General features: G+C 35.0%; 1 protein-coding gene and 1 long non-coding RNA gene across 3 annotated transcripts in view; one reads left to right on the top strand and one right to left on the bottom strand.

Annotated features, from left to right (window-relative positions):
• Positions 1 to 5794, top strand: part of LOC146721873 (uncharacterized) — a 39255-nt gene extending 33461 nt beyond the window's left edge. Inside the window, exon 3 of the long non-coding RNA XR_014925460.1 lies at positions 4679 to 5794. This is a non-coding gene — a long non-coding RNA (uncharacterized LOC146721873). The remainder of the gene's footprint in view (positions 1 to 4678) is intronic.
• Positions 5795 to 9345: 3551 nt separating this feature from the next.
• Positions 9346 to 24992, bottom strand: part of LOC114944676 (lachesin) — a 125249-nt gene continuing 109602 nt past the window's right edge. For both annotated transcript variants that reach the window (XM_029320691.2, XM_029320692.2), the window contains exons 7-9: positions 24151 to 24270; positions 23672 to 23842; positions 9346 to 16053 (exon numbers count right to left, since the gene is read on the bottom strand). In XM_029320691.2, the coding sequence (XP_029176524.1) occupies positions 15800 to 16053; positions 23672 to 23842; positions 24151 to 24270 (545 nt within the window). In that variant the 3' untranslated portion in view covers positions 9346 to 15799. The remainder of the gene's footprint in view (positions 16054 to 23671; positions 23843 to 24150; positions 24271 to 24992) is intronic.

The following is a 24992-nucleotide window of genomic DNA, read 5'->3' as shown; positions in this document are numbered from 1 at the left end:
TTACGACTTATTTAAGATTGATCAATTGAACGCGATAAAAGAATTTTAATTACAGGTGATGCGTTTTAAGAATAATCTAAAATGAACGTGCCAAATATGGCACGCCAGGTACTAAACGGTTAAAAAATCTTATGATATGATATCCAAAAGACGTCTTAAAAACGCATCTTAAAGATGTTTTATGCGCCAAGTTTAGACATGGTGTTGTCTGGGAAGATGCGTCGCGCATTTTGATATATCTTTTACATTTACGAAGAAGCGGACTGTTCCGCTGTCATCAGAACGAGCGATGTTAATCAATTTTATCATCGAACGGCCGATTTTAGGCCGGATGCCGCATCAAAGGCCCACGCAAATCCGATCAAACAGCGGCCCGTCCGTCCACATTATATTAATTGGGCTCCGCGCATAACACACAGCAATAACATTAGCGAAATAATATAATAACGCTATCGGCACTCGGCCACTAGGCTGACCGCCGTCTGCCGGCTCTCGACATTATTTCACGACGAGCGAGGCAGCGCAAACATATTTGCATAATATGTATTCCGCTATCGCGCCTCCTCCTCCGCTTTCCAGCCTGAAATTCGAAACGCGGCTGTAATCAGTGAGTGCCGCCTTTCGTATCGGTAGTCGTGGCATCGATGATGCATCGCAACGCCTGGGACGCGTTTAGCGTGACGTGCCGGCTGATTGCGAGTTATTTCGATATATGTATGCCGGATCTCGCGGATATTATTTCGAGTTCCAATTTTTAATTTTAGAGATATATAATTCATAATTTATTTATTCGAAATTAATTGACGTTGATCGCACAAATCTTTTAATTGAGACTTGGACGAAGAGGACACTCGACGCGTCGTCAATTCAAACATACAGTCGCTAAAAACGTAGCCGCGCGGAACATTATTATCCTTTACTCTCGCGAGATTTTAAAGTACATCACGACGTCGGTCTGGTTACCGTGCTTGACGCTTTATGAGTTTACACACGCGGTAAGATTCGCGATAGGGCGCGAAGCTCGCTTCGCTCCTCTTTACCTTAGCTTACCCGGGCTCGTCCTCAGGTAGTACGTGCCCGTAATACTTGCAACAATCTTGCGTCGTACCGATAAATACCGACTCTCTATGCTTAGCATATGGAACAGATCACGTGCCATTATGGACGGAATAAATATGAAAAATGAATTATGATAACTGGTTATCTCTCTTATAGTCGCTCGTGTAATTTTATATTCGTGAGATTAGTTGTGATCGAGCATTAATACCGACACAAAACGGATTTTTTTTTACACTTGAATGAGTTTCACTTCGATATTATAAGAAAACATTTTCTAAGATTTTTTTTACACTTTATTTAACTCTGTTATTTTCATACTCAAATACACAAATACAAAGCATATCGAAATGATTTCGCTTAATGTGTTATGCGCGACATGGGAAATAAAAATTCATAAAAAATGAATACAATTGAGTACATTACCGTATATTATACACATTTCCCTATTGCGGATCATTGCACGAAGTATAAAAAGTTTCATTAACTTTACCGTCAGGCGCGAGAGGAACGCCGAATATGAAACCGGAATTATTCTGCATTAAGCATCGACGTCGCGTGTAATTATACACGCGTGCAATTATGCCACCGTGATGGCACGGATCGTACGATATCTGATGTTTGAGTTTATAACGGTGAGCATATGTAGATACGTTCATTTTTACATAGAAAACAGTAGTGAGATCGCAAATATCAAAACAACGAACAAATTTGTAATTTAATCTCTTGCTGTACAACCTACATCATTTTTAGTTTATCAAAAATTATTATATATGATATACGTAAAAAAACAACGAAGAATGAATGTGTATTGTTTTTATATTGTTATTGTTTGATTTATATTGGTTGCACAATATACATAATCTTATAATACAGGTATATATCAATAAAATTATTAAAGTATTAATTTTTAGATTTTTAATTCTCTTTGTCTCTCTCATTTAAAAAATATTTCTGACATGCTAAAAATAAAGACAAATAATAAGTAATTGAATGTTATCCTAAATCTAGTTCCATGATTATTGTTTTTTTATTATGATCAAAGACGGGATAAAATGTAGTTTTTTTTGAAGAGAAATAGAAATAGAAAATATATATTTATAGAAAGTAAGAAAATTAAGCATTTAATAAATAGATAAATTGATAAATGAAATATCAATAGAAGTTTTTTTCTGGTTTTTGCGAACATTAAAAAACTATATTGCAATATTTCTGAAAAAGTTATTCTTATCTCGCATATGCGAAACGATTATAACTGTCATCAGAAATATAAAACAAGTTTCAAACGTGTGCTTTTTTTATGATCGATTTCGATCGGTTTCAATTAATCGCAAATAAACGTTACGGTCTAAAAATATCGTTCACAAAGCGATCGTGTACCCCTTTAAAGGGATCATCCTTGCTCTCTGAGCCTGCACATCAGCTTGAATTCCGGAAAATTACTTCATGTCCGGGTCATCTTTGATGCGATCGTCTCTATGGATATCCATTTACAATGATATCGATAGACACGGCCTCTTGCTCAGCCTGGAACACACAGGACATTGAACTATGTGTATGTGCGATCATATTGGAGATTCTCCTTACATAACATGTTTATCCAATGAGGAATTTATTGATTTGGGTGTATTATATATATATATATATATATATATATGTATATATATATATATATATATATATATGTATATATATAATATTAATATTTTTTTATTTATTTAAAAACAAGTTCTTTTTCCCTATTTTTTTCTTAATATCTATATACTAAAAAAGGAAAAACAATATATTTTTCTTATTTTTTATTTTATCAGACTCATTGTTTTTATCGCAACTAGAATTTAATCAATTGAATTACTAGTTTGCAGAATAAAAAAAATTCAAAATCAAATATAAGTGAATGGGGAAATATATAAATAAATGTATATTCACCTATATATATTAGTTATATAATGGAAAAAGAGATTTAGTTACACGAATATTAATTAAAGCAAAAATAATTATCAATATTAATTTTATTTGTGATTAATAGTTCAAAATAATTTATTCGAATATATGAATATGTAATTAAGTGTTAGAAGAAAAAATATTATTGATTTAAGAAATAAAAAATTAATTTCATATATAAATCGCATATTTATATCTTATAATAATTTTTAACTGTGATAATGGAATGTTAAATTATGTTGTGAAATACAACTTAAAAACGTCAGATAAATCGTTATTATATATTTCTTTATATTATCATCTAATTATATTTATTATTAACATAAGTAGTAATAATATAAATAAATATTATATGTAACATGTACGTGTGTGTGTGCTTTATTATTTCTTTTTATTGAAATATAAGAACTTTCTCAGACAATTTTAACTACTATTACATTGATAGAATTTAAACCTTGTCCGAGCCGATGCACGCGTGGCATCGCTTTGGCCTCGAAATCTATGTATCCGTTTGAATCGTTGTTTGTCCGCCGTGAAGTTTATCGGTTCCTCAGCAATTTCTCAAAGTTGTCGCCGTGTTCCGGGCGCGGCACCGTGTGCACCATCATCCCTGTCTGCCGCCGGCCTCTTCCGGCACTCCGCGCCTGCTCTCGATCCTTTCAATCGCAACTCCCCCGTCTTTCCTCCATCCCCGACCTTCTGCGGAATTCCTTTGGAAACTTTCCGATATTCATATCTGCCCGCTACTACATCAAAAATTCCAAGCTCGCCCCGTTCAGCCCGCGAGAGTTCTCTCTCTCTCTCTCTCTCTCTCTCTCTCTCTCTCTCTCTCTCTCTCTCTCTCTCTCTCTCTCTCTCTCTCTCTCTCTCTCTCTCTCTCTCTCTCAGTTATAAAGGATTCGCAGCCACTTACAATATCAGCTCGTCGCCGCTCTTTCCCTGCCACTTCACCCTCCCACGACATCCACCTTCAATCTACCCTCCCTAACCCTTCTCATCGCTTCTTCCGCTTTCTCTCTCTCTCTGTCATTTTCTTCCTCCCTTTCTCTCTCTTTTTCTCTTCCTCTCGCTGTTTACTGTCATCGACGTTCGAATAGTCCTTCCTCTCTTCGTCTTTGGCATTCACCTTACTTTCCACATTCGCCCTTCACGCCACAATTATGGTCATTCTTTCAGGTGCTCTCTAGCTGATCTAGATTAAGTAATTTTTTGTATCGTTTACTTCAAAGAAGCAAATATTTTATAAGTCATACATTTCATATAACAATGCGGAGAAACGATATATGTAGAGATAAATATTATAAATTATTATTTTATTGCGATCTTTATACACACAGATAATTGTTTCTTTAATGATGCTTGAATTTCAATATTGCGAATTCATATTCCGCTTTTTTCGCTGATTTACATATAATTTGCCTACCATTATCGAATTGATAGTGCAGAATACTACATTATTTCTAGGATTGAATAATTCAAATAAGATCCATCATGTATCGATCGTTTAATGTCTTAATGTTTTATTTAAATATTATTAATAATAAACAATTAATACATGATGAGTCTTCGTTATACGTACAATAAGATGTTGTAATTTATTTTCTTAAGATGACATTTTGTAACGACAAAAATTGGCCAACATTCATTATTTTTTAATGAGGATATTTATATTGTATAGTTCCAGAAAAATCTTCTTAGATGCATCTTGATGTGGTGGGAGAACCTAGTACCTGGAAGATTAATCTCGAAGAGGAGTTAAATACCCAAACGATTTTTAACGTTAAATGTTTCCGCTTTTGCGTCTTATAATTAATTCGGGAGTGCCGTGTAAAATGTCGCGCGTTTAAGTGCGGGAGTGCTATGCAAAGTGTCGCGCATCGGAGTGCGGAAGTCTTGGGAAAAGTAAAAGTTGTGTGCGTTAAAATTAAAGTTTGTTTTATAGTGATATTCCCTTTGTACGTATAATCGAAATACTTTTTCCAATCGACAGAATAGAATATCTCATTGAACGTTTCTGGACAACGATCAATGAAAGCGCAGTGTGTTCTGACAAGCGATTTGACCCGAATCGTTTGGTTAGAGTTTGGTCGATTGTCCGATAAGGGTAGGTAGAATCATCGTCGTTTGATCTTGTTCTATCTCTTGTCACTATACTATATACATCATATGATATCGTCATACGTGTCTTTGTGTGTAACCTATGGAACACCACGGCTTTTTTTTTCGCTTTGAAAACATATGTTTTGCCTTGATGAACAAGCTAGAACAACTTAACACGATTTTTGTAAGCGACGAGAAGTTGACATCTTATTTCCTAGATTATATAGATGATCGGAAATGGATACCCTTCTCCATCGTCGCATCAACTCACCGTTATGATATCATAACGAATCTTGCCAAAACGAATTCAAGTCATTCGGAGATTCGAATATGCTCTGAGACAATAGTGAACTCGATTCATATCGATTCTATCCATCGATTCCATTTTCTTCCGCTTCGGGCTTACCTCTTGTTGGAAGTTATTTCGATTCAAAGTGCAATTTTCGCGCGAAACGGGATATTGCCTCGCGATCGTGAAATTCGGGAGTGTCGTGCAAAGTCTCGCGCGTTCGAGTTCGAAAGTGTTGTGCAAAGTATCGTGCGCCTGTTTTCATCGTGCCGTGTGAACAGTAATGAACAGTAATGAACTGTAATAAATCATATTTTCGCGAGTCGGTGCAACGAACTCTAAAGTGCAACGAATCCTGACAACTTGAAAGGAGGAAGAGGCCTAGGAGGCAATCGGCGGAGCAACCCTGGGGTAAGTAATTTATTATTTGTATATCATTTTTTAGATCACATGCTCACACCTAACAAGAGTAATATTTTCGAACATTATGTATTATTCCTTAATTCTTCTTATTTCATTAAACATTACTATTTATTATTAGACGTATCGAAATTTATATTCAATACATAAACAATAATAGTTTCTTAAAATATTAATTATTTGAAAATATTATTATTTTTTAATATATATTGCGTTGCTATATGAGTTGAATTTTATATTTGTGTGTTACAGATCAACGTAGTTTTCACTCCGCTGTACGCATCGACGGTGAGTGACAAATTTTTATTTTAAAATAAGTAATCTATGAAAATGGTATGTATACATAAATTATGTGTTGCGATATATGCATTTGGTTAGCAATAATATCAAAATATATAGATAAATATAATATATATAAATTTGTTGCTATGACCTATGCGGTCCAGTTATGACCTCGATTTAAAACAAGATTGAAATGTATTATATATGAATATCCACGACGAGATATAAACTTTACGATTTATATCAATGACGTTTATTTATCTTTAATCATTTTCGATCTCTTGGCAAACACAATCAGGATCTTGAAAAGTAGAACATAGCATCGATCTTACGATTATAAGTATGCCGATTAATTGCTCGTAAAAAACAAGCATATGCATATTAAATTATGGATTGAAATCGCTTTTTTTCTTCTCTACGCATATTCCAAAAGATTAAAACATACATCATTTCCGACGCGTTTAAAAAATATCAGAGTTCGGTAGCGGCAAAATATTTTCTAACGAAATGGAAAGAATTTTCTTAGCACGAAATTACAGGATGGCTTAATTGGCGAGCTATTTAATATTGAAGCTTAAAGGATTTTACGGGCTTAAGCATCGAGAGCGTAGACAGGTAGATAACGAAACTTTGTTGTTCAATTAATTTGAAGTGGACTTTGCTTAAAACACAGTAACTTAGCGAGAGATCTAATTATCGAGATATTTGAAGTTGCAAATTAAAAAGTTTCGACAAATTGCAAGCTTCCATGCAAATTTTTGCTTAGAAGAAGAGCGCGAACCCGCCGCCGGGGGAATTTCGCATACGCTGTAATAAATGTCAAATAGATTTACCATTTCCGCGGAGCGAGCTCTTCTTAATTAATGACCGGCCGCGCGGAACTCGCGTCGTTTCGTCGCGGATTAATTCGCCTCGAAGTGTCTACTAATTATCAATGGGTTCGCGTTGCGTTCTCATCGCGGCATCGAAATTCCAGCTGTGCTGGAGCTGTAAATCCGCGCGTGCTAAGCACGCACGCGTATGTACACGCGGACGATCCTGCGTGTTCGTGAAAGCGAGATGCAGGGATGGATAGGAAGGAGATATACCCGTGCCCGAGCTGCGCGATTCCCCACGAACTCGTTGAGCATGAACGGCCGGTCGTCCGCGCCGCGGAAACCGGTTGCGGTGCTAACGTCACGTTCCAGAGGGCGTCTATAATAGCTCATTAAATTGAATAATCATCGAGGACCCGCAGGTACGCTGCACCTGCAATTTACTTGGTCATTGCGCGCTAAGCTCGAAAGCTCGCTCGGAAACTCGATCGAAAGCTCGCTCGCATGTAACGAATGAGCGAACGATCTGTGTTGCCTGCTTCATATTACGCTCGCGCTTCTCGTTTTAAACTACATTAACCTTTGCTGGAAAATCAAGATTGGATCGATATCCTCATATTTTTTAACTACTTATATTAACTTGTAGTTAGTAATTTAGGAAAAAATCAATTCCTAATCTTTTTGATAATTAAAATGGAAAGTTTTAATATCGTGTGCGCAAATAATGATGCTCTACTCTTCGGTATAGTAATAAAGAACAATTTGTTCTCTATAATAACTTATTTTCCACTTTAATTTTGCTGTAACTTATGGTGAGGTCGAGATCGAAGGCAAAAAGATAAACATATTTTTTAGCAGGAAGATTAATATTTTAAAATATAGATGAAGTAAATTTTATAAGAATTGCTCGTTCTACGTATTCTAATATAAATTTTAGTTTATTTTAAATGAAGTACATTGAAAGAAAATGCACGAGGAAATGAAAAATGCTAGGTGGTTAATTTTTATAAATTTTATTTATTCATTACGTTTTTTTCTACTTCTGCGGGAGGAACATGATTTTTTTGCGATATACTAGAGCGTAATCGTCTGCATTAAAGTATACGACACGGAGTTACGTTCCAATTAATTCCCATAATAGATATTAATTAGTCCCCGCAATTACGAGAGTCATATTCGAAATTGTAATCCCGATCGGAATTGAATACGTCGGACGTGCGTGTACGCGTATGTAGTTGATATTAGCATCTCTGTGATATAAATTGTTTGTACAATTAAAAGTTCCACTACACCGATACGTATTACAATTGGAAGGTAGTCATCCTCAATAATCAATAATATTATATATAATATTATTTAATTATTACGTTATGAATAATAAAATGAGAAATCTTTTAGCTTTCATTCCATTTTTAATTCTAATACCGTAAAACAGTATAGAACATTTTTTGAGTGAATTTGTTTCTTTTATAATTACATTGCTTTTTTCTCGTTTATTCTCTATTTACTTTACTGTTTAGTTCTAATTCAAATCTGAATTTACAACCAGTGAATATTTAATATATATTTTATTTCAAACGTTATTTGACAAACTCATGAATAATATAGTTATCTTGCTTTGAATTGCATATTTCAGACATTCATATGCATTACTTCCGATTAATAAAGATAGTCTAACTGTCATAAATAGATTATCAATTTTAGAAAATAAAAACTATATTTGCTTACATAATCCGTTTTATCACGACAAACTGTTAAAATGATTTTTCACTTAAAAGAAAAAACGAGATATTTATGTTTTATGAAGATTTATCCTTCCCCGATGCAATGAGAGACAAAATTGTGAGAATACATTGAAACTGCTATTTTAGCGTCTCCAGCAGCTCATTAAATCGAATAATTATCAGCCATAATCGCATTGTGTGGCATATATACTACTTTATATGGCTACCGCGCGTCGATATATATCATCGATATATATGTACGCGTCCACGCGCTACGGAATTTTGATCGACTGGTAAATGGATCCCTTGACGACTACGGATTATTTATTCCCTACACGATTAACGTCATGTAATCAACGATAACGTAATGAACGTATTGCCTAGTACTTGTAATGACATAGTAATACCGTTGCTTCTCTCTCGCGCGCGGGATATCGATTACTTCTATCAATCTCCCCGGCAACAGTTTTGTGCGAGATATTAATTCTTTTTTAATATCTATATCGATCTGTCGCGAACATTACAAAATAAAGAAAATATAAATTATTACCGTTTTACCTAATCTCAGACATATACATATAATTAATTAAAATTAATTAATCAAAGATTTCATCCTTACTTTTTTATCCGATACGACTGGTTTCTGATAATTTTTGCTGTAAATGACTTGGCAATTAAAGGGTGGCACATAAAATGAAAGTTAATGACTACAATATACATTAATCGTCTCTTTATTCGACTATATATATATATATATAATATAATATGTATATACCTCTGTGTTGGCGAGACAATATTCCGATAAGTCGTGGCTTGGCTTGGTACAAGTTGCGTTTCATACTTGGTATTACAGGGGGCAGGGGGGGCAGTAATTAATTACATCGACGCACAGGTATGCATATCATTAATTGTTATGTATATTATGTATGTATATAACATATGCTGCACGCGCGTGAGATTATTGTACAGTGTGCGATGCGCTATTACTAAGTTTTTTTTTTCAATTTGAGAAGAGCGGGAGAGACGGTTTGGGGGAGGGTATATAATCGAAGATGATATTATTCACAATAGGAGTATGATGGGGAATAATAATAGGTTGCGCGTCGTTCCGTGTATATCTATGTATACATAGTGCAAAATATATTAAGGTCAGGCCACTCGTACGCGAGGGACAGCGTCGAATCGTCCCTTTTTAAAAGCTAGCCGTTAATTTTTTTTCTCGAGAATCGCCGATTAATTTCTTTTGTTCTTAAAGAGTCGTTACGACCGAGTCTCATTGTCAGTAGAATCGATCGATATGCGCGATTTCATTTTCTCGATTCCACACTTGTAGTAAACACATTTTTTACATTTCAAATACGAAGTGAACTGTCTCGGAATGATAGCCAGGTATCGATATTGTCCGGTGTTCCTAGCTTAACTGACTCGACGTCTGATATTTTTTACCTTTAATGACTGAGTAAATGCGTCAGGTATCGATACCTTTACCCGTATGGTATTCCTATATGCGCGACGCTCGTCGATCAATTGGAGCGACCGAGGATCCGTGAGAACAATCAAAGCGCACGGAGATTCGATATGTAAGTAAATCATCACCGAAATCATGCCCGAATCATTAAATGATATGTTAATTTGCGACGCAACGTGTGCGCATCTTTATCTTCTTGCTTCTTGCACATCTCCATTCTTGACTATGCAAATATTCTGCACTTGTTTCAAGAAATGGATCAATTTTTTATATTGTTTGATAGATATTTTACCGAATGTATAAAAATGTATGGGTCGAGATCAACTGCGTCAAATGGAGAATTTGATTTATTATATGACAAGATGTCACACATACAGAAGTTGACATATTACTTTTCGTCAAATCTTCTCTTTGATTTTTCTGAATTTGTTAAATTATAATAATTACTTTTAATACTTGCTATATTAATATTAGATTTAATATCGATGTAATTAGAGATGGAATGGTTAAAATCAAATATAGTAAATGTTCGTATGATATTAAATTCACTCTTCTCCATTTGTGCATCGTTTGAATCGCCTTAAACTAACGTTATGAATTATTACGAATCGAAATGGACGCGTTTTCGAGCTGTCTTTTCTCCGATATATTACAGAACGTAACACTATATACGTATGATCTTTATAATTTCCTAACTGTCTCGTATCATTTCCTTGCGTTAAGAACGATTTACATGGTAACAGATAGTCGATACATGTTTAAGCGATGGCAACTATAACAATGATCAAAACAATAATCAACAATAATGGATTAACAGAATTCATCGATAATTTCCAGAGTCACGGAGACTCTCATTATCCGCCGCGATGCGTAAAGGCCGATTCGATTATGATCTGAATTTTTTATTTTTTTTTTCTTACTTCCAACTCTCTTACGCTTTACATATATATTTATATATATTCATATATTTATATATATATTTATATATATTATATAATCCTTGTAAACACACCTACAATCAACAATTTGATAAACCCTATTCCGTAATTTACACAATCTACACATAGATGTTTTCCCGCTTCCATTAATAATAAATAATTAGATATCGCGATGTTTCTCTTTTTCTCGCACGGCGCAACACTCACGCAAGTACATCCACGCACACGCACGCACATAAACAGGCATGAACACCCACTTATTGTGACTATAACGAGGTCCAATTGCGAATAAATAACGAAACCATCCTGCGAACCTTGACGGCGAATGACACTTTGGCCCATATTTTCACGTGGCATTAAATATGATATTTGCGTTTGATAGCGTGACACTTAATAGTTTCTAATGTCGCGACATTTGATTGGACTTGCGTTGTAGTTGATACTATAGTAACTGTATAATAAGAGTTAATTCAAACTTTGATATTAAATTATTCATGAGGTTATATTTATTAGATTTAATTTTTTATATATGTAAATATATAAATAAATAACTAAAACTCTAATAATTATGGAAGGAGAAAATTAGGAAATTATGGTTTTTTATACATGACTTGACTTAATAATATGCTGCAATATTAATTCTATTTCAATTACTCAATACATTCTATTCGTATTGTCGTATATGGAATATTATTAAATATGAGATATCCCTATAAAAGAGAAGATAAAATATGTAATCGAAAAAAATTCTGCTTTTTTCATATAATGAGACTATGATGACGTAAACTTTGTAATTATTTTTATTATATATAACGACAATATTAAAGTGATACGACGAAAAATATAATACTTACCTTTTAATGCCACGTAAAAAAGGAGTCTGAAGTGAGCCACTTGTCATACCTTATTATACAGTATTTGAGTATTATATCTCTGCAGAAACACTTTATATGCTGGCAGACCGCGCGTCATTTTTTTTTTCGTACTTCACAAGTATAAAATATTTAACTTCGATATGCGTTAATCGTCCATTCACAATGTGACTGTCGGATGACATAATTGACAACGCTATCGTAACGAGCGGTAGCAAAAGTGCTGTCATTAGAAAGCGTCGCATCCTTTGTCTACCAGGAATATTCATTGTCCCATTAAATGGACGACTTTTATGTAAAAGGACCTGAGTGCCTTTATGTCACAAAACTGTGAAATAAGATTCTAAAGTTCTCTCTAGAAGATGTAATATCATTTTGTGCCATAAGAGTAATTTATAGTAAAGTTATAAGAGTCTTAATCTATTTAACAAACCAGTTATAAGATTTAGATTTTAACTATTAATGGGTTAATAAATATTCTAACTCAAAGATATGTATATACATTTATACAGAAAGATGGATAGATTCTTTTTTTTTGTTTTTTATTTTATATAAACATTTCTAAGATATGAGAATTATTCGCGAATATTCCTAACTCAAAATTGTCGGCACTTGGTGCCGTTTATAGAAAAGCCGTCTAAATGGCATAACAACGCGCGGATATCTAATATTGGACTCGGAAGCTTGAAAAAAGCGATGTGGACCCTTGAAACGTCGATATTGATGTCATTTTGAATAAACCGATGAATGAATTATTAATAAATTCTTAAATATAAATACAGAAAAAATAACGAAGCCGAACATTTGGCACGTTTCTCTAATCGGGACAAGCAATTTTCTCTCACTTTTGCTTTTATCTGCGCGCCTCGTCGTCACTGAGCCAAAATTATGTATCAAAATTCGTTTACCGAGTCGTCGCGTTTTCAACGAACCATGAGATTTTTCTGAAATTTTATGCGTACATATGTGAATCATAATACGTATATCACAAATTAATAATTCAGTTTTAACATTAATAGAAAATATAATTTTCGAAAAATTTTATGTGTAAAAACAGGTGTCTATTCATAGTTTTCAACACTATATATGAATATGTAATTGTATGAATTTATTTATATATATAAATGATTTGATTTTTTTCTGCAAACTAAGAAGAGATCAATTTTAATAATATTTGTATATTGATACACAAAGTTAATTCATTATTGTTATTCCGCGCATTTTTTCACGTGCGAAGAATTCTTGTGATGTTAGTTGAATATTCATAACTCGAGATTTGAATTCTCTGACAGAAAATTCGACAGTTTGGTTATTTACACACAAAGCACTGTTTTATTTAAAAAATTCCATTTTCTACTTTTTTCAACGAAGCACATATCGATATTTCTTTACCGTGAAATTTTTTTCGCGATATAAGAATAGAAAGAGCGATCGTGAGTCTTCTCGAGTTTGATAGGATATTCCAGATTGATACGTATGTATCGGTCTAGAAATGTTAGATGTTATATTTTTGAAGCACAGATGATATACATATATGGACCAAATAAAATCTGTGCTACGTGTACGAAGAAATTATATAAGTTTAACGTAACTGTCAAAATAATGTCGAAACATCAGAAAAAGAAATCTCTCCATTATATATGAATAGATTGATAAATATTTGATAACAAAATTCTAGGTAAAAATATTTCGGTACGATTTGTTCGCGGAATGTAAATATGTTAATGAGAAAATTTTCAATTACCGTCCTGTCAGATGCTAATATCTTTTTCTCTAGAAAAGCACCGAATATAGATAATACAGATATTAATATACAAAGTATAAAAGTAGAAGCGACATGACACTTTTTTTATTAATTTGGACAGATATCTCAGTGTCAGCATCTGTAAGACAGCCGAAATCGCGAAAATGCGAACTATATAATTTGATAAATCAAAATTTATCAATGTATTCTTGCTTGTCTAGTCTCAATTTAGAGAAATGTAATTCGAAATTGAATTTCCTACGGTATACAAAGCGAGATATATATATATATATATATATATATATATATATATATACACCGTATTGCGAAATTGCATGCGTCACGCACGCACGAGCGGAAAGCCCGGCACTTCGCTTCGCTCTCGATCGTGTAAGTAAAATCGTCTCTGGATTAGACACCGATACTGGCAGCAGCTCGTTCCACTTGATCGCGGCTAATGCGAATTCGCTCGATGGGAATTCGCGCGTTAATTAAACATGCGCGATTTCTCGCGCGGCAGTCGCTATCGGGAGTATTTCCTCCGGCGTCGGTAGCGACTCGACGTGAACGACGTTCGCGTAATTGATTCCGCGTGTAAAACCGCCCGCCTCTCGCTCACTCTGATCTGACGTTTCGGGCGCGAGCTAAAAAACTCGGGCGGTTTTATAATTATGTCATTGGGGGAGGGCGTGATGTATGGCGAGATGCGGCTACTAACGAGATATCTCGTTAAGCCGCAAACGGACAATCGCGGTAACCGTAGCATGCCGCGATGACGAAGCGAGCAAAATTTCACAATCTTCGGTATGTCGTTAACGTTTCGTCGATATTCGTTAGATTGTTAATTTACATGGGCGTTAAGTGGAAGAGCGGCTACGTCGGATCGATGCGACACGAGATATATGGACAGCTTTTATATTAAAAGCATCGCCTATGAATTAAAACTGAAATAGGTTTCTCTGAAAATTGCTCTCGAAAAAAATATGATGTGATACAAAACTTCGCGATCATAATAATGTAAGTAATCTTTAACAAACCAATTAATATTATTCATTAAGAGAGATGTAATTATATTTTTTTTACAAACAAACAACATGCACTTGTTTACAAGAAAACATGCAATTTGTTTACTGTTCTTTAAATAAAAGATGAAATAGCATCAACACATTTTTTATAAATATTAAAAAAAATAAGAATATAATTATTAAGTTTTTTTTTAATTGAATATATTTCAAATAATTAAACATATAAAAATCGTCCATATTGTATTTTTATGTCGAGTTTTTGAACTGACGTTCTGTTTTATAAGAGGGTGACTATTATTTTTATATATGAATTATATATGATTTAATTTCATATATCGCTTGTTAATTCGGTGTTTCTTGGCCTCCAATTTTTTGCTTTTCTTTCTATATATGCACACATTATTATTATCGTTTATTCTCGCGTTTCAACATAAAATTTTATGAAATATCCTTTGTTCATTATCAAAATGTGAGCCGGGCAGGTGTTTAATTATCGCATAGAATTGACGTTGGTAAAAGTTTCAAACTTCACAATTGTAATTTTAATCCATTTTATACCACAAATGTAATAAATAATAAAAACGTAATTATTCCTTTAGGAGAAAATTGTCCGGTAAAAAGCTGTTACATTTGGTTAAAATAATAATCAACTTTATATCATAATTCATCTTTTAATTTCCACAGAAAAATAAATCCGCTATATTTTCGAAATACGTTTTGCTCAATATACGATTTTAACATATTATCGTTTCACATATATGTGTGTGAATATTTATATCAATCTGATAATTATAATAACAATTTTTGCTTCGCCATTTCTTTGATTTTGTGAATGTTTTTTCTCTCTATATATGTATATGTATATTTCAAATACATATATTAGCACCCTTTAGCAACGTGGCGCATCATTTTCGTATAAGATATTACGACTATTGTTACGTATTAACGAAGTATCGATATCCAAAATTCGATCGATATGGTAAGCATGGATCGCCGAGAACGCGACTCGATCGGATTATTATTTGCCGCTGTCTCGCGCAATCTCTCTTGGAGTTAAAGCTAGAGAATCGAGCTCGTAATAAACGTATTTTGAGTGTGTTTTAAGGATAAATTCCGTCTATCTTACGTCGAAGCGAGCAGATGATGCAGCGCGATTAGGATGACTGCGATGATCGCAGGAGACGCGTTCTCTTTCGACTTGGCGGATGCCGAATTTTCGTCCGCGTCGAAAGCCGGTTCTAGGGTAGATCCCGTTTCCCTCAATGGGCCCTGATGCACGTGATTCAGTCTGTGATCGCGATCGCTGATCGAATTGCCCGCATCATCCTCCGATCGTCGGTCACCGGTCTTTTTGGAATGCTGAGGCAGGTCCATATCTATAACATGATAAAGATGGAAAAGTAGCATTAGCATTTTTTTTAATAATTATATTTTTGTGAGGGTTATATATATATAAAATAAGAAAGACAGTTTTATAGGAAATGCCTAACAATAGAGAGAATCCAAGTTTAGTTTTTCTTAAACAGTGCGAATCAATTTTAAAGTAATATATACATTTTAAAATACTAATATGTATATATATATATATATATATATATATATATATAGTGTCGTTTTATATATATATATATATTATATACATATTAGTATTTTAAAATGTATATATTACTTTAAAATTGATTCGCACTGTTTAAGAAAAACTAAACTTGGATTCTCTCTATTGTTAGGCATTTCCTATAAAACTGTCTTATTTTTGTTTTCTCTCTTCAATGCCTCGTAGAGAAGTCGTTATGCTTGGAGAGAGACTTATGTGAATGTGATTTAGACAGTGATTTTTATAACAAGTTGCCAAGTCGATGTCGGAAAACGTTGGAATTATCGATACTTACGTCGCGCAATGAGAGTGTCAAGCTTGCAGTTCCTTCGTTATTGAATTCTAGGCACGATCGTCGAAACATTATTTCAACTGTGGCCAACCAGTAGTCGGCGATACGCGCGCGACTAGATATCATTTTTTTTCCGCACGTGCAGAACCTAGATGGAGGGTATCGCGCGATGTTTTTACGCTCCACGTCACCCGATATACGCGAGGTGAATAAAAGTAAAGTGTGATTTACTTTTTGGAATTTGTATCGCAAGTGCAGTTTGTTGCGCGCAAAATGGAAAAAAAATTCTTTTTTCTTGCTTTAAAAAAAAATCGTTTTTTAAGATGAGATTTTTTTTATAACTTTGCAATTAAAACGACACGATTTTCTCGCGTGCGTATATAACTTTTTCTTTGACAAGTATCGTGTATTTTTCGACAATACTAAATATTCGCGGCACGTTACATTGAAATTCAACGAGCGAATGATGAGCAAGTCGATACGTGATAGCGAGTAACGCAAAGTTGCGGGAAAATAGAAGAGGAGCAACGATATGAAGCATCCCGCTACTTTTCTCATGTTACGATCAATCGGTACGCTTCGTTCTTTAGGAAATGTATGGCCAACACTCATTTCCCGTACTGTTTCGATACACTGTGCAGGTCAGACATGCCTGTTTCGCAATGTGATTAAATTCTACACCGAGCATTATTGAGAGCTAAATAATTATTATAAGAGTTTTAACAAGGCTCTGTAATATAAATATAAATTTAACGTATAAGACGGGCAACAAGAGCCAAATCGCGGATGACAATGCGTTATCCTAACGAAACTAAATAATTTTCCGTTAGAATTAAATACCGGTGCACAAGGCACCAAATTTTACTTGGACACGGCCAAGATTTTAAAATATGAAATAATCTCATATTTGAGATTTAATTTCAATACCCCCTTTAACCCCCCACGGAAAATCTTGGCCGTGTCCAAGTAAAATTTGGTGCCTTGTGCACCGGTATTTAATTCTAACGGAAAATTATTTAGTTTCGTTAGGATAACGCATTGTCATCCGCGATTTGGCTCTTGTTGCCCGTCTTATACGTTAAATTTAAATAATTATTGCCTTCGCACATTTAGATTATATTTAATCCTTGCAGAAAAACATACACTTTAAATGAAAAATGTTTCATTATATATATATATGCATACATTCAGTAACGATATAACGAGATTTGATTAAATGTTACATGTTAACGCATTCCTCATTATCCAAAATGGAATTATATTAGCGTAACCGAACTCGCGTAACATTAGAACGTTTAACCCCCATGTTGATTATATAGCTTCGACGAAGCTACTAAATACCAAAATCACAGGGCTAATTGACAAGATCGTGTTTCAATGACATTGAATTAGAGGTTCCTCTCTGCTAGCTATTGCTACTTATTACGAAGCGCTCGAATCCTGCAACGAGACGCAATTTCCATCCTAATTTTGCTTTTGCTCGGTCAACTCCACTTAGCAATATTGCTAATGAATTTAATTCATACGTTGAGTACGATGTAAATTCTCTATGCAAAAATTTCACCTTTGACTCGCATAAAAAAAAACTTACATTTATTACCCTCAAATTTGAAGTTGCGCAAAGCAACCTTTTTGCTCGCGAATGTGAAACATTTTCGTAATTACGTCCCTCTGAAAATTTTTATTCGCTGAAAAAGTTGATTCTGCGCGATCGTCAGGCACAATTCTTTCAAAAAATAAAAATATAAAAATCTGTCCCGCTGAGCCTGCGACACACCCCGTATACAGCTGCTTCGAACGAAGAGACAGGCTGTGGTGGACCGGTGGTTAGAAGAACTATAAGAAGAAGTAGAAGAGTGTGGTGTGCCCGCGTGTGGCAGCCCGTCGAAATAGCAGTTTAGCACTGATAACACTTGGCAGACTTTTATCGATCATGTCTGGCAACAGATGGCTCACCCAATTCCGGGCGGCGCGTTTTGTCTGGCTGGCTGATAAACGATAACTAATACGAGACACGGGAGTACGCGAGCTCGGGATGGCGGAGAGCAAGAAGAGAGATAACGGCGCGGCGGGATGGTGGCCACGTTAGATATTGTTTCACGGTCTTTTAACCCGGCGACGTGACGCCCCAATGATCTTCGCTATTGTTCCGCAGCGCTTTTTTGACGGCGCGCAACTTATGCTTTGCTAGCTCTAGAAGAAATCGTTATTGAAACCACAAGTGATGCTTGTTGAAAATTTTCAACATTTTTCAAACTTGTTAAATTTTTTAAACTAACATTGATAGGTATTTCTACGAGAACATCGTTGCTCTTTTTTAAATAAGGTACAACATGTTATTTTTAATTTTAAGAAATTATCTTTTCATTAATTTTCTTTTTTTGACAAGTCAAAAAAATTTTTGAATTTTTCTTTCATCTCATAAGAGTTCTATAATTGTAACAAAAATTTAATTAAAAGCTGCGTACATTTTATCTTTCAAATTAGTAAATGTCTAGACGTCTAGACTTTAAATTATTAGATATATTTTTTTGTTATATATTTTATTTAAATTACTTTGTCGAATTCAAATAATATAAACATAGTGTCGATTAGCTAAAATTGACTTTCTTTTTTTATGACTCTTCTGTTTCAAATTGCGAAACATGAAACGATAAGAGTTTGAAATATTGGAAATTCTTCTATATAATATCGCGGGAGAAATCACGATCCCCCCCGCAGACTCTCTTATAATTTAAAGCAACGCGATCTTCATGCCAGAGATACGCCGCAACTCCGATATCGAGTCACCATTTATCAAGGTAAATCCATAATCCCGACCGCGCGCAATCTGTGACAAGAACATCCCCGGAAGAGCGGTTGGAAAAGAGGACACGAAAAACCGGCACGGCGCGGATAGAAAAGAGGGGCGGAGACAGAGGGGAGAGGAAGAGGACAGGGGAAAGGGGGTGAATGGAAAGCTCAGATATTGTTTCGCGGACTTTCGATCCTCGACATGACGCGCCAACATGTCGCTCCGCTCTACGTTCGCCTACGTAGCCTTTCGATTCTCGCTTTCGTCGTAGCGCCCTTAAATCTATCGAATCCCAACCCCTTCCTCTCGCCCTTTTCTTCTTCCCCCGCCCCCTTTCCGACATGGACGAGTGCGCGCGATCTTTTTATCCTGCTCTTCGCGTCCCGTTTACACCGGCGGTTTAACGGTTAATCCTTCGAGCTTATCTGATTGCGTGACTTCAACGAGAAGCTCGAGCACGCCGGGATAACATCGCGCTTCCTCGTCCGTCCTTTACACGACAGCGCGATAAAATTGCCGTCATTAGGGTTGCACGCTCGCAAGCAAGCGGGGGTAGTTAACTCGCGAATATCGGACCCCTGGCTTTGTCCCACTTGTTACGTCGTTTTATCCGTCCTGCGATTAAGTGATAAAGATAAACCGAAGGCGAGACTTCTTTTAGGAAAAGAAAGTCTCGCGACGGAAGTTTTGCATATGTGTCATTATTTATTCATTTTTTTGTTTCGAGAACAATAAACACAATAGTGCGATTCATCTTTCTATTCCCTTCCTGAGTCTCTCTGTTGAATTAGTGATTTGTATCGAGGTATAGTCTGACGCAGAGATGTAGACTGAGATTGTACGGCCACGTGTGTGAGAATCCGTATTATAATTTTATGCGCGCTTTCGTTGATATCTCTCGCCGGAAATTTTGCTCTGATCATGTAGAGTTTTTGCTGTAATAACACATCAGATGCGTGTAAAGCTCATAACGTGTAATGCGACGATAACGCATGTGTATAATTATTCTTTTATATTAGTATAAAAAATTTTTACACGGGTGTAATAACTTATACATCGTACATAAAAGTTTCGCTCTGCAAGGATGTTAATTAAATTATCATTGAAACATTGATATTGTTTATTTTATTATTTATTATATTATTTATTATATTATTATTTTAGGAAATATACTGGGTATCCCAGAACTGGTGGAAAAGTTTTATGTCAGATTTCTAGTATTATTTGATTTTTCCTTAGTGAAAATGTTGAGAGAGGCCATCATTTTTAGCATGTTCCTAATTTTTGTTATTATGTATCTTTAATATAACTAAGCCTTATATTAAAATTCTATTAAAGCAAACTCTACTTAAAATTGAACTGAAGAATGTAGTTCTCTTAATATTTGATTACCACAAAGTTTAGTTTCCAAAAAAGCTCTTATTTTCAACTACTTATAATTCGGAAATTATTGGTGTCTCGACATTTTCGCTGAGGAAAAGTCGTCTTCGAATGATACCAAGAATCTGCCATTAAAAACTTTTGCCAGTTCTGGGACACTCTGTATATATATATTTTTTTCTAATACATACATAATGTATTGCGATATGTTTTTGAAAATATTAAGCAATGAAAATTACATGAACATTACACTTTTTATTCAATGAAACCATAAAGTAGTAAAGCGCATATTACGCATCGTGTCCTTTGTGAATAATCAACATTAATGCCAAAAACAGAGAATAATTTTGTGAGTACGTACTATATATTGCAATATTACCGTCATTCGATCAATATCTATTCATCGTTTATTTAAAAGCGCGAGATTGAGTGTAATGAATCGTATCTGTCACATTTATTAAGTACATCATTTTATCGATTTTCTATATCATTTATTATTTTTATAATCCACGATGTACGTATATCAATGACGATCAAATCTGGCATGTCATTAAACAATGCCGTAAAAATATAATTTAATATTCCGACAAAATTAAACTGTCACTCTCTTGTATAAACAAAATTTTCCAAGGATTCATTTAACAAATTTTTTAGAGAAACTGCTTAATTTTTGAATCAAACTTTTGATATGCGTTCTTGTTGATTTTCTCTTCTCGAAACCGATAATATAATTTTTGCAATTTAATGAAATATCTTCCGTAATTCAGTCAATCACAAATCATGAATCAAAAATTGCAAAATATTCTGACGCATAAATGAATGAATTGATTACATTTGGTCGCTGTTTTATACTAAGCGCAGCCTCGTAACGCGCTCGCAAATTCGCCGAGTTTTTTCTCGCGCTATAAAGTGGAAAATTATGTGACGGAATCCGATAAATAGAGACTGTGAAAAAAATAAGGATGCACATCACGGGAAAGTAAGCGGCAAGTTATGAGCACACTTACGGCTGATGACATACCGGCGAGAGAATCGCGTCGTCCGCGAAAAATGTGCCTTTTTTTCGTTCGTTTTTCGGTTGTAAAGAAGTGTCAGCATACACGTCGTAAATGGATCGTAACGTTCAATCAACGTGAGAGGAATTATGAGGCGCCACTCATGACGACTTATTACCCTCGTAGCATCATCCACTATACTATACGATGCACGGGATTATTCGTGCTTCGACCGCTTTAATGCATGTTCGCTATTAATTTATATAACAAAAAATGTAATATATATATATATATATATATATATATATATAATAAATATATATAAATTTTATAAATCCTAGAAAAGAATAGAAATATCGATAGATTTTTTAATAAAATTTGAAGCTCTTGCAATTTTAATCGCTTTTTTTCCAATCGGTTTTATTTTTCCAATTTTGTAAATTTTTGATGATCATCAAATAATCAAGTAATAATAAATTACTATTATTATCTTTGAAGAAATGTTAGATATCTTTAATATTAGATCCTTCGATTTTTGATATACGTAACATCTATAGAGTGTAAAGTTAATGCTATAAAATGACAATTTAAATTTAGAAAGAGAGGTAAAAGTGATCAGATTGGGAAGAGAGAAAGATAACAGATTCGTAATCACGTTTCAACCGATATATCGTAAATTCATGTACTTAAAAAATTACTGACTCAGATATTTTATGGATATATGCCAGCGCGGTCGGTGATGGTATTTCACGGGCACACAATGCAAGCGCGAATTCCATAAATATTGTACAGAGAGTACAATATTATCTGCATCGTAAAATAACTTACGGTTATACGACGAAGAGAGACGTGACTAAGAAACTGCGAAAATTCCGATCTGTCTCCCGGCATCGGTCTCTCTGATATCTTAAATAATAAAACTCGAGAAGGAACTTAATTTTGCAAATACCGATATCTTCTTGTAGGTGATGGTCGCGTGCGGTTTCTTCGAGATAAATTCCTGAGATTACCAAAACGACGAGTTGACGTTTTTAACGTCTTGCTAATCTTTTTTAGATTACACAAGCGCGAAACATTCCTGTTCAGATTCACTTGGTTGGACTTTTTTATTAAATTCTTTTTATCTATGCCACATAATTCACTAAATTATATACATGTAGGTAGCGAAGAAATAGTGAAAATGAAAAAAGAAATGAATAAAAATGTTTCGACTTTTATAAATGAGGGACTGTTATTACACTCACGCTGCTTCAATATTCTTCTCTCGCAATAAGAACAAACAACACAGAAACAAGCAAACACCTAATTCTATACGTAAATCTAACCGCTCGCCATTCTCGCGGCGACGTATCGTTACGGGACGACGAGAAAAATACCATCGTGTTACGTAATGCGCGAGACGATCGTTGCCGTCGATCGTTCCTGCGAGATTGCGACGTATTAAATCGCGCGTGTAATGGAAACGGCGATGTCGCAGTGATACGCCATACTTTCTCGCCACCGTGATACGTGCAGCTGCGACCGCGCTAAGATACAAACCTGGGCTATTTCCGACCCCCTTTCTTAGAAAAATACTTACTTTCACTTTTGAAAATTTTAAGTCGTACATAACATTTTTTAAAATGTGAAGACATGAAATTCAATACCTTCTTTTAAAAAAAGTTAACTTCTATTTATTTAAGGATTTATCATTCGTGATTTTTACTCATTGTCAGTAACAAAATTCATGTTTTCTACTCTTGTTGCCTAATTTTTTTAAGTCTTTTTACATGTTTATTATTAATATTTTTAAAATATTTACTAAATGCATTAAAACTTTTAAAGAGAGTTTATATTAGTGCAGTGACGATTTGCACCTGACTAAAGTTTTTGAAGATTTCTTCCTAGCTTGCAAAGAGATTTCTTGTCCTTGAGACGTATTATAACAGTTGAAACTCACCGTAAAGCCGGATGTTTCCCTCGGCATCGCCGATAGAGTTTTTCGAGATGCATTTGTAGCCACCCAGATCGTGCTTCTGCAGGTTCATGATCACTAGTCGCATCTGTACGCTGTACACCGATGTTTTTACCTCGGACATCGCGTATTTACTGTTGCTGATTATCATTTCATCTGCAAAAACACGTTTCAGAAATTAAATATATGTAAAAAAATCAAAGTGAAAAATTTCATGTTTTGGTACATACTTCTATTAGTGACAGAAAATATTTTATTTACATTTGTGTAAAATATGCTATACAAATAATGTTTTCATCGATCAAAAATACTTGAAATATTTCTGTATCAAACTAATAAGGTATTTACTCTCCAAATTAACTACTAATAGCTACTAAATAGAGAGCCATTTAATTTCATTTATTGATTTTACTCTCCAAGTAAATCGAACGATAAGAATTGTACTGATTGTGCTGTTCTATTACCCGTTTCTCGAGTCCAGTAATTAATGGCCTTAGGTGACGCTTCCACGTGACAGACCAACGTGACGTTAGTTCCAACCGGAGCTCCGACCAGCTGGTTCGGTACTTGGACCATCGGGTGAACTGCAATCCATAACAACTCGATCAGTCGCAACATCACCCGATCAGGCTTCAGACAACAATAATACTGCCGACACATTTACCGCTATCATCTGTGCGCGCACGCGTACGTGCGAGAACTAATTTCTCTAATTGAACGTCATCGTCTAACGCCACAAAGGATATTTTTTCGATTTCTTTCAAAGCAGAGATTTCGGGATACGACGTTACTTGCGCAATCCAATCGCCTTACTTCGCCGTTACGTTGTGGTCCCTTTGTGCGAGTGCGTCATTAGTGAGCTGCGTGAGCACGTCACGCTAATGAAACACGCTGACAGATTGTCATTTAGCAAGCGAGCAGAAACGGGCACTCTTTGTCTCTATCCCTCCCCCATCTCTTCTTATCTCTGTCTCTCAGTCTCTCTCTTTTTCTCTCTCTTTCTCTCTCACCCTCTGTCTCTCTCTCTCTCTCTCTCTCTCTCTCTCTTTTTCTCTCTCTCTCTGTCTCCTGATAACGTCTCGCTACCTTTCGTTTCGAATATCGTAAGCAGCTTTCTGTGAGCTGCTTACGTTTTAACAGGCGACCGCGCCGAGCACTTCTTCCGACCAAAGCTCGGCCAACGTTGTGTCGTCACAAAGCGCTTACAGTGCGTTTTACAGCGGCTACTTAGCCCCACTGCAACGTGAAATTGTGTTCCCAGGAAAATCTGTATCCCATTGAACTCTCTCATTTCTGACATACTCTA

The sequence above is a fragment of the Nylanderia fulva genome, unplaced genomic scaffold (assembly GCF_048542155.1).
Source record: "Nylanderia fulva isolate GAGA-0341 unplaced genomic scaffold, ASM4854215v1 Scaffold4, whole genome shotgun sequence".
Lineage (NCBI taxonomy): Eukaryota > Metazoa > Arthropoda > Insecta > Hymenoptera > Formicidae > Nylanderia > Nylanderia fulva.
The sequence above is the reverse complement of the archived record's forward strand: the minus strand, read 5'-3'. Positions and strand labels throughout refer to the sequence as shown.